General features: G+C 32.6%; 1 protein-coding gene across 1 annotated transcript; it reads left to right on the top strand.

Moving 5' to 3' along the window:
- Positions 1–8,955: 8,955 nt before the first annotated feature.
- Positions 8,956–10,263, top strand: LOC145031432 (uncharacterized). Its single transcript, XM_078979981.1, has 2 exons — positions 8,956–9,809; positions 9,919–10,263. Exons 1-2 carry the CDS (start codon positions 9,123–9,125, stop codon positions 10,024–10,026), a joined length of 795 nt encoding a protein of 264 aa, XP_078836107.1. The 5' UTR covers positions 8,956–9,122; the 3' UTR covers positions 10,027–10,263.
- The last annotated feature ends 1,433 nt before the right edge of the window (positions 10,264–11,696 follow it).

The following is an 11,696-nucleotide window of genomic DNA, read 5'->3' as shown; positions in this document are numbered from 1 at the left end:
CACAACCACTAATTAAAGTTGGTGTGTAAAATAATGTATATAATGTGCGAAACTGTTTTTTCATTTAAAATCAAAGATTTCAAACCGGTGAATGCACCAATCATATTACTTGCTCCATCATAACTTTGCCCCCTCACATATATATTTGAAAAAATTAATAAAAAATATAATAAATAAAAATAAAATAAAATCGTATTAAAGGAATAAATATTTTATGATTTCTCGCCTGAACCATACTCAAGTTGTTGTTGAAAAATACACTATCGATAACAACTTTAAGAGTCAAAGAGGATGTATCCAACACGTGAACAACTCCAATAAATCTTTCCTTTACAATCCCAAGTCTATAAACATATCTCAAAATTATAGTCATTTGCTTCTTACCAAATAAGGTAAATTTCAAAATTATGGCCCTTTGGTTGACAAGGTACTTTAATCAGATATGACCTCCTTGTTTCATCCATTTGGTTAGGATTATAAGATGAAATCTTTGGCCTCTCCCCCGGGTCCAAAGGAAGCTCATTCAAATCAAAAGATTGTGGCACTTTCGGTTTTTGAGTATGTTCATTAGATTGTGGTTTTGGAATAGGCTCATTAGATTGCGGTTCTTGTGGTTTTGGCGTAGGTGGATTAGGTTGTGGAACTTATGTACTTTCATTAGCCTTATTTTTTAAGTTCCTTCATTATTGTTGTCTCCAACATCTAATTGTCTTTCGAATAATTTGTTAATAACAACCTACAATCAAAATTTATCAACAATCAACTATAATTCTATAACTTGATTTCATTTTTCAACAACACATAGCAACCTACAATCAAATTATCAAAATATATGAACTAGAAACTTGATTTCAAATTTCAACAACAAATAATCACTAACTATTGACCATAAATCCCTAATTTAACAATCCTAATCGGTGATTTCCATTTTTTTTGACACAATGCAAAACATTGAATTTCAATTAACCAAAAAATAATCACAAAAATCTACTTACTTGCTTTATTGTGCACCACTTTGATCAATAATCACCCACCACCGGGGGATTTCGCTTGAAAACAGCCACCACAATGACCGATCGCCGACAGAAGAAGGATGGGCAGCAGCAAGTTGCAGGGAGGGCAACAAATTCGTTAGTCGTAAGTCGGAAGTCATGATACTGGAAAGTGTCAATTAATTGATTGGATTTTTGGTATTGGAGACTTGACAATTGGGCTTAATAAGTTTGGAGTTTTGGACTACTTCATGGACTAGTTCTTAATTGGATTTACCATTTAGAAAAAACCTAAAAAAAATTAGGATAGCCCAAATTATTTATGGGATTTAAATGCAATATAAACAAAAAATTTCAGAAAAATTTATACTATTAATTTTTTTAGGGGCCTCCTCTGATACCCACGGTTCTTAATTACATCAGCCTATGAAACCCCATAAGGTAGTGTTTGGATGGTAATGATTTTTGTATGTTGATGCATTTGTGTTTTGGTTGGATGGTGGTGTGTTTGGGGGTTGCTCCATTTTTTTAAATGAAAGTAAGAATATTGAGAATGCAAAGTGTTGTTTGAAAATTGTTATATATAAAACTTTGCGATTATGTTTGTATTTATAGATATATTGGTTAGAAAAAAATTAGATCCAACGATCATTCCAACATTCACATTGCCACATCACCCTCATTAGACCTTTTTACACCAACTACGCTCCTTAATCTAACACCCGGGGGGGGGGGGGGTATTCATCCGTTTGAATAGGCCTCTACGTCATCACAACATACATGCCGTTATGGATAACCAGTTGGCATAAGACCATAAGGAATGGTCGACAAGATTCTTACCACCACATCAACGTCACATCAACTTCACTACATCCTTATCCACCTTGGAAAATACCCATCACTCCACATCATTAATTTTATATAAATAGAATAAATAATATATAAGAAAGATAAATAGATTAATAAGATATAGATTGTGTAGTTCCGTCGTTCTATTCACTTCACTACATAACCATATTGTCCTTAGGCTGCAAGAAGTGGTCTACGCTTGAAGACTAAAGATATGCCACCTCACACAATACCATTCCACATCACCCAAAATATCAACTTAATAACCATTAGAAATGGTGTTTACTAATTGAGGAGAAGTGAGGAAGGGAGGGAAAGAGAGAAGCTAGAGGGGAAGAAGAGAGAGATATAGATCCTTTGTAATGTCCTATAAGTAGACTTACGCCACAATCCATTCACAGGAATAGGAAATGATGTTCACTCGATTCTCACCCATGCCACATCATCTTATGGAGGGTCTTACACAACCACTCCATATAGCCTTACTAACCTTGGAGATGATGTTTACTATAATTTGGCATTGCCACATCCCCACGCGTAAGACCCCATGGCCTTAAGTATCTATACCAATTCAAATACGAGAACTTTGTCTATTTAACCTTAGGCCATCGGGTATGGGATGGAAATTTGTGTGTAAGGATCTAGCTGGAGGGCTTGTTCACGCGTGAACACCGTCCCCGACAATAATAAATGTTGACGCGGATTGATGCTGGTCACGAATGTTCACGGGCCTCCTGATTGGTTTATTCGGTTTTTGACCGTTTGGGCATTCCTTTTGACAGTTTAGCATTAATTTTCTTTAAAAAAAAAATTAAAACTTCACCTATATATACCAACACACAATACACATCAAATATCTCACAACAAATACACTCAACAATAACAATATGAATAATTTTTTGGGTGCCATTTCTTCTTCTTCATCCAATGATGATTCCGATGATGATGAGTTGATTATGCACATGTTGTTGTCCGCGACACATGACATTGTGCTTCAGAGAGACGAAAGTTCAAATGTCGAGAAGAAACGTAGAAAGTCGATCAACCGGGATAGTATCACGACAAACAAACTTTTGGTATGTGATTACTTTACCACTGATAGTTTATATGACCTATCAAAAATCGAAGATCGTTTTCGTATTAGTAGAAATTTATTCGTACGTATAGCTAGAGATTTGGAAAACAATTATGAGTTTTTTCAATTGAGACGGGATGCTAGTGGTAGACATGGTTTTACTACATTTCAAAAATACACAACTCTTAGACAATTGGCATACAACATAGCCGTAGACGCTTCAGATGAATATTTGACAATGTTTGTGAGGATTAGTCGAGAATGCACATATCTTTTTTGTGAGTATGTTATAGAGATTTAAGGTGACATATACTTGCGAAATCCGACTAGAAGTGATGTCGAACAGTTGTATGCCACACATCAGGCTAAACATGGATTTGCAGGAATGCTTGGTAGCCTTGATTGTACACATTGGGTGTGGGAAAATTGTCCCAATGCATGACGATGACAATTCACGCGAGGTGATCATAGTATGGCGACTGTTATACTAGAAACAGTTGTTTCACATGACCTATGGTTTTGACATGCATTTTTTGCTATGGCGGGGTCAAACAACAACCTGAGTGTGCTTGGAGCATCTTCGTTATCTAACGACATTTTGCGAGGTAAAGCACCAAACATGTCATACGTTGTAAATGGACATGAATACAATTATGAATATTACCTTGGTGATGAGATATATCCAGACTACGCCACATTTGTCAAGTCATACTCATATTCGACTGATGAAAAACGAAAATTGTTCAAGTTAGCACAAGAATCTGCAAGGAAGGATGTGGAGTGGACGTTTGGAGTCCTCAAACAGAAGTGACACATAATCAAACATCCAACACGAGCATGCGATAGGCTAAAATTGATGAAGGTGATGAAAACGTGTGTTATTTTATATAACAAGATAAAAGAAGAAGAGAGTATGACTATTTGTACACATACTACGAACGATATACTCAATCCACATATAGTAATACAAGTCGGCAACCCAACATACTTTACAAGACTTTTGAAAATGTAAAATAGTGAAACACATCACAATCTACGTCAAAAATTGACTGAGCATATATGATAGTGACAATTCGAAGAGCACAATGACAATGACGAGGAGGAGGATGAGGATGCGGACGATGAGAACGATGCTAATGTTGAGAGGACAACGATGACGACGATTAGTATTTTTTTCAATGTTTTATTAATGTTACTTTTTTTTATTAGTAAAATGTATGTTGAATTTTAAAAATATTATTTTTATTTAAGTTAATGTTTTTTTAAAATTTATTTATAAAATATTTATGTATGTTTAATAATTGTGTTTTTTATTTAATATAATGTCAAAAAAAAACAAATAAAATGAAATGATAACCATTACTAATGACTAGTGAACATGTAATAGAGGTGATTTGACGTTTAGATGATATCACTTTTCTAATGAAGGTGATCATACCCGATAACTTTATAAGTCAAACCAACTCTTTTTTTTAAACGATAAATCTAACATACTCGTTAAATCCATCTGTGTTCACGACGAGACTTGAGTCATCAACCGTAAGTAGGATGATAACACCGGATAGTCGGATACCGCTGGGCTAGAAACCTTTTGCTCAAACCAAACCTTTTTCACAAGAAAAGAGGCGAATTATTTATTTATGTTATGTTCTACGGAACAACAATACAAACAGCTAACGGAATACGTTAACGAGTATATTTCCTTTTCTTTTTTGTATAAAACCTTATATTATAATATATCCCAATTTTATCTCCCTTTATTGATTTTCTAGTTGTGCAACTGTCATTCGCAAAATCGTTCAGGTCCTTTTCATGGTAAAGAAGATTCAAGATTTTGGAACTGAAGTCAAGGGACGACATAGGCTCACATGTTTTAGTTATGGATTTTCTAGGAAAGCTAAAAAATGTTTTTTTTTTTTTTGTAAATATTTGATAAATAAACTTATATATAAAACTACAAAAATCAAAAGGGTACGATGGTAAATTGGTATGTAAGGTGTATTGGCTTGTCATGAAAAAGAAAAACGAGACCACAATTCATATGGTTTTTAGAATTAAAATAGCGGTAAAAAGAATTAATTGATTTCTAAGTATACTAGATACGTTCAAATACGTAAGAAGGCAACCACTCACAAAAAAAAAAGCTTATTTAATTCCATAAACAATTTTCATTTTATTCCAAAAACCTTCAAAACATCTTATAAATTAGTACGTAGTACCAAAACGCAAAACAACCGCTTAGCCTAGTTTTGTTTACATTCGTGGTTGGTTGGCTATGAACCCATGAGGCTAAAAACGTGTAGATCCAAGGACCACTTCTATGCATAGTATTTCGCCACCAGCCTGTAACTTAGAAAAATGCATGAATCATATCATATTTTGTCTCTATTAATATACACTTGCGTAGACAATCTCCCAAAGTCTTCCATGTTCTTTGGAGTCACAATTCATGTTATTATCAAATTCACTATTGATTCTTATATGTTATCTATGTTCCTAGATACTTGTCAAGTTATAAAAAGTTAAGAAGATATAATTAACTAAAATTTGATTTTCGAGTCTATGCATAGTCTTCCTGTAAAAAGAAACATTATAATTTACCTTATTCTTATTCATATTGGTTGTCAAACCTCTTGAAAGAGACCTCTAATGGTGGGGTTTACCCTATATATTATATTATTATATTATTATACGTGGATGGTACCATCTCACCAAACTATTGGAGGGCCACACAACATGTGAAGTAGAATTCTACTTGGTTTGTGTTGGACAACCTTCTAAGAACACAAAGTTGAAATAATCTCTTAGATAAATCAACAAGATATATTATTTTAATAATATATACGTTATTTTAATAATATATACGTGTTCAGCTAAACTAAAGGGTAGCTGGAAGCTGTAGTTTTTATTTATATGGAAATGTTCAACAAAAATAACTTTGAATTAAAATCAAAATAAATGAAAGCTAAAAGCTCTTATTGCCGGACAAAATTTTGTTTTTTCGAGTTTTTTTTCTTCTTCTTAAAAGCTAAATGTTAAAGACTTCCAAAAGCCTTCAAATGTTTAATACCAAACATGCTCATAAACACTTATTGAAGTTTATATTTTATTGTAGTGATTTTGTGAACTGAACAATTTTTATTTGGTTTTAGGTGGAATAGGTTAATTGGTTATATGGTGTAAATAAATTCTATGTTAGTTATTGGGGTTTCGTTTCCTTAATCGAAAAACTAGTTTTTGAATAAAATAATCTATAGAAAAAACGTTAGTAATAAATGCAGTGGCTGAGACTCGAGTTGAACTCAATTCCCTTAAATATATTCGTCGTTAGTTCCTAGGGTACAACAACCGAAACAGTGTGTACTGCCGGATATAGCTACTTGCCTGAAAAATCGTCAGATAGTTGCAGAGAAGAGGAGGAAGAAGATCAATATTTGCATCTATGTGTTGAATGAGATAGCAGTTGTTCGTTTTTATGTTGGTTTGTGATGGTAAGAAATCAATTTGTCATTAAGGAATTGATTGTGCAAAATACTATTAATTGCACAATGAATGTGCACTAAATGCACTAGTTACCAAAATTCAAATGAAGGACCAAAAATGTAAGGTTTAGCAAAAAAACAAGGGTTATCCATGCACAAGTTCGGTGAATTTGGCTACAAAATCCAAAATTCACATCCCGCACAAGAAGGAATTGAAGAAAAACCATAGACACAAGCTTGTAAACCTATCATTCATCCATGCTTATAAACTCACTTGAGTATGGTCATCCTACCAACATGTGATTCATTCCCACACCTACCTCTTTTGCTAACTTTTATTCTTAAATACCCAACTTTAAGTATCGATATCTCATTCACATATACTTAATTTTGAACATACGATATATTGGTTCAAAGCTTTCACGGAGTAGAACACAAACTCACTTAGAGTTAATTATATATACAATATATGTATATATTTATATATGTCTAAAGTTAGTAAAAGGCACATATTTATACTAAAATTTCCAACATAATATTACATAAAAAATATGGTTCTTATTTCTAACAAACAAATATTATTTAACACAAGACTCATACGGATAATTTAGTTTGGTTTTGTTCAACATATGAAATTGTAAAACCAAATCTTTCAGCTTGAATTGCTTTTAGTTCCTGTTAGCCAAAACCAAAATCCAAAATGATTTATTTTAAGTTAGTTTATTGTTACATTTTACGATGGGAATATGACTTATCAAGGTAATTAACTTTTCGGTATGTTCACATCTGGGTAACTATCTTTTTTTTTGTACATATGTAGGTAACAAACTTTTTGGAAGTGTTCACATATGACCATTATGACCTGCTATAGCAGGTTAAATCCTAGATGTGAACGCTTTCAACAAGTTTGTTACCTAGATGTGTACAAAAAAAAAATAGTTACCCAAATATGAACAAAACGAAAAGTAAAAATTAAATTACATGAATGGTCCCTGTGGTTTGGGGAATTTGTGGTTTTGGTCGCTAACTTATTTTTTTTTAACTTAAATGGCTCCTACTGTTTATTTTTGTTGCGCGTTTGGTCCCCGTCTTACCTAAAAATACTATTGTGCCCTTATTAATTTATTTTTTTAATTAGTATTATTATCTATGTATTTATTTTTTACATATTCAAAAAAATTAATAGACCACACATATTTGTATCTCCTCCCCATCTTCTATTTCTTTTCCATCTTTAGTAACATCGACGTCTTCACCGTCCTTTTTTTTTGGTACTCCAACTCTGGCGAACCAACACCATAACCTACTGTCTTTTCATCTTTAGTGGGTTGTGGTGCTGATTCGACGGAGTTGAAGGACCGAAAAAAGAAGTGATGATGAAGACGTCGATATCACTAAAGATGAAAAATAAATAGAAGTTGAGAATGATGAAAGATGGGATGATGGTGAGATACAGATATGTGAGTTCTACTAATTTTTCTTAAACATATAAAGCATAAGTACATAAACAAGAAAATTAATTAAAAAAAATTACCAAGGGCACAATAGTCTTTTTAGGTAAGACAGAGACCAAGTTCGTAACAAAATTAAATAGTAGGGACCATTCGAGTTAAAAAATTAAATTAATTAAAAAATAAATAGTAGGGATCATCCGAGGAGATACAAATATGTGTTGTTTATTAATTTTTTTTAAATATGTAAAAAATAAATACATAGATAAGAAAATTAATTAAAAAAATAAATTAATAAGGGCACAAAAGTATTTTTAGGTAAGACGGGGACCAAACACACAACAAAAATAAACAGTAGGGACCATTTAAGTTAAAAAAAAATAAGTTAGCGACCAAAACCACAAATTCCCCCAAACCACAGGGACCACTCATGTAATTTAATTTTTACTTTTCGTTTGTTTATATTTGGGTAACTAGTTTTTTTGTACACATCTAGGTAACAAACTTGTTGAAAGCGTTCACATCTAGGATTTAACCTGCTATAGCAGGTCATAATGGTCATATGTGAACACTTCCAAAAAATTTGTTAGCTACATATGTAAAAAAAAGGATAGTTACCCAGATGTGAACATACCGAAAAATTAATTACCTTGATAAGTCATATTCCCTTTTACGATTGTTTCTGAAATTCCCTATAACAGTGTGTATTCATCTTTGGTGCCTGTCATTTCTTGCCAAATAATAAAATCTTCAAATAGTAACGAGATTTTCTTATACTTTTAACAACTCAATAAAAAATCCCGACAAAAGAATCTTCATGAGCACTCTTATTCTTTAATCCAATAAAAAGAATATATAATGATGTCTATACTTATCCATACTAACAATAGAATAATCAAAAGATATAAGACAGATACAGAATATAGTAAGCAAAAATTTGAAAGCATACACGAAAATATCTAAAAAAAGAACCTATAAGACAATATTGAAATCAATTTAGTTCACATCATGTGGGGCCTATAGGACCAACCCCTAATTTGACAAGTATTAGAACGAATTCCATGAATAAAAATCACAATTTTTCTTGCACAATATTCATACAAGACACCATTAGAGGTGGCTTGTTCCAAGTGAATTTCCTCACTAAACTCCACAGGAAGCCACTTCAATAATCAACCATAATAATTCACTAGAACTCTTTAAAACCCAACTTTTTTCCTGCCTCTTTTCTTCACTCAAACCAAAAAGATCTCAACTTTAAAGCAAAGAAAAAATGGATCTTGAAGATGAAGGGTGGGTGAACATCAACATACCATATGATGGGCTTCTTGAAGTTCATGATGATGTTTTTCCTAGAAAGTACGTGAGGAGTCCCAAGAATCCTTTCAGAATGGATTACTTCAATTCCTCACGAAAATCCCAAGAATTCGTCGACTCGTCTTCAGAAGAAGAAGAATCAAGATTACAAAAGCAATTGATTCCTCTCCAAATTCAAATGAAAGATCATCAAGTTGTTGATTATCGCGAAGAGGAGGTGAAAGAAATCACCAAACTTCCAATTCTGATCAACAACGAGCTCAAAGAAGCTCCAGAAGCGGATCTTGATCCGATCTTCCAAGTTTTCTTTAAAAAAGAAAACGAATTTGTCGAAATGAAACTAGATTCTCCAAGATCAGGATCTCGGAGAATCATACTACCTTATACTGAAACTGACATGTTTCAGTATGAGAATGAAAGTGATGATCATATGTTCAATGGATCATCACCATCAAAAGTTGTGCTTGATGAGGTTGATAAAGTGACCAAGGAAGAAGGCAATATTTGGAAATGGGGTCTGAATGGGATTGGTGCTTTTTTCTCTCTTGGTATGGCTGCTGCCACCATTTGCATAATCCTTTTTGGAAATGGCCAAAGGCACAAACAACAAAAGTTCAGGATCCAAATCTACTCTGATGACAAGGTTTGATATTATTTCTTGCTTATATTCTTGAATTTCTATATAATAACACCATTGATCATCAAAAAGATAATTATACTTATAAATTGTGTATATATGAACGGATTTGTAGAGGATAAAGCAAGTGGTTCATCAAGCAAATGAGGCAATGTCAGCAGTGAGAGGAGTCCCTTTGACCACAGCCCATATCACATACGGGGGATATTATGAAGGTCTTTAGTGTAAAATTAGCATCTAATTATTAAGATATCTTGATATTATTTACTTTATGAATTATTTTATTTGATTTTTATTGCAACCTAATAATCGTTGTTTACGAAAATGACAAGAATATTAACTATATTTTGCAAGAATGGCCAATGATGGGCAAATGGAAATGTAAATGCAAAATGTTATTCTTGCAAAGTGTTGTGTTCTTTTTGTATTTTCGAAAAATGATGATTTGTTTGCGGTAAAAGTCGAATAAAGGTTCAGAAAGTCTATAACTCTATTCTAAATCAAGTATTTAGCTTATTATTATTAGACGTAATGGTCTGCGAACTTTTTTTTATATAGTTTTTTGTGTATATGTTTATAGAACGTTCAGTTATGTGAATAAAATGTATATATTTGGCATCTTTTGTATAAATGTTATGATGACTTGATAGTGCAACACATTATATTAAAATAGCCTTACAACATTATTAAGTTTAAATCACTTAATAATCAATACATATTTTATTACTTTATAATTAAGCTTGTCCTGTTAAGTCATTGAATATGTATATGTGATCTCTAGTGATAAAGTTGGGCATAATGGGCCAGTTAATAGGGGTGAGCAAACCCAAACCAAAAAACCGAGAAACCGACAAAACCGAAACCGAAAAAACCGAAACCGAAGCAAAACCGACGGTTTTGGTTTGATATTTTTAGAAACCAAAAAATCGGGTTCGGGTTCGGTTTCTAACCAGAAACCGACCCATCCAACCCAAGAAACCGACCCATACTTAAAACCGACAAACCGCCCCAAGAAACCGACCCATCCAACCCAAGAAACCACCCATACTTGATTGTGTTTTAGTTGTAATAGACTATTTCGGGCTTTAGTTGTAACTTGTAATTGACTATTTGTGTAAGAGTCATGTTTTTTTGAAGTACTTAACTTAAATTTGTTATTTTTTGAAGTATCTAACTTGTTGCTTCATTTATGGAAAATGGGTTAAAACCTTAAACCCATGGGTTTAAACCCAGAACCCGTGAGTGTATGGGTTGAACCCAAGAAACCGAAAAACCGCCCAAACCGACCTCAGAACCCAAGAAACCGAACCGACCAGAAACCGATCCTATTGGGTTCTAAAAACCAGAAACCGACCATTTATGGGTTGGGTTGGGTTTGAGTCCAAAACCGACCCAAACCGACCCATGCACATCCCTACCAGTTAAATGAGAGTACAACACATTTATCCATTAAGAACTCATTTTTATGGGTGTTACCTTTTTCTCACATTTTTTTTATTAATTATATTTTAAAAATTGTAATTAGTTATTTACGAATTTATTTTATAATATATCTTAATTAAATAATTATTTTTTATTTAGTATGTGATTAACATATTAAAAAATATATTTATAGATTCAACTTTATAATTTTTTTTATAAGATTAAGTGAGATTTCTAACATCCATTTAGTAAAATTTGTCACATATTAAAAGTTATAAGTGTTTTTTTTTTCTTAATATGAATATTATAAAAGGTAGCTTGGAGCTAGCAAAATGAACAATACAAACTAGTTTATAAGTAGATTATGTGTTGACATATTCTAATTCATACTAGTCTTACTATTTTTATTACAAACCAATTAAAAGAAAATAAAACCACGGAGTGAAAAAACTGATTTTTTCTTTAAGGTTT

This window comes from Lactuca saligna, chromosome 2 (genome assembly GCF_052625555.1).
Source record: "Lactuca saligna cultivar CGN05327 chromosome 2, ASM5262555v1, whole genome shotgun sequence".
In the NCBI taxonomy this organism is placed as follows: Eukaryota; Viridiplantae; Streptophyta; class Magnoliopsida; order Asterales; family Asteraceae; genus Lactuca; species Lactuca saligna.
Note: the sequence above shows the minus strand (reverse complement) of the source record. Positions and strands in the feature narration are given on the sequence as shown.

What these genes read in the sequence shown, in the direction of transcription:
- LOC145031432 (XM_078979981.1), top strand. Translation starts at nt 9,123, where the DNA reads ATGGATCTTGAAGATGAAGGGTGGGTGAACATCAACATACCATATGAT. An exon ending in AAATCTACTCTGATGACAAG is followed by an intron (nt 9,810 to 9,918) that starts GTTTGATATTAT and finishes ACGGATTTGTAG; the next exon opens with AGGATAAAGCAAGTGGTTCA.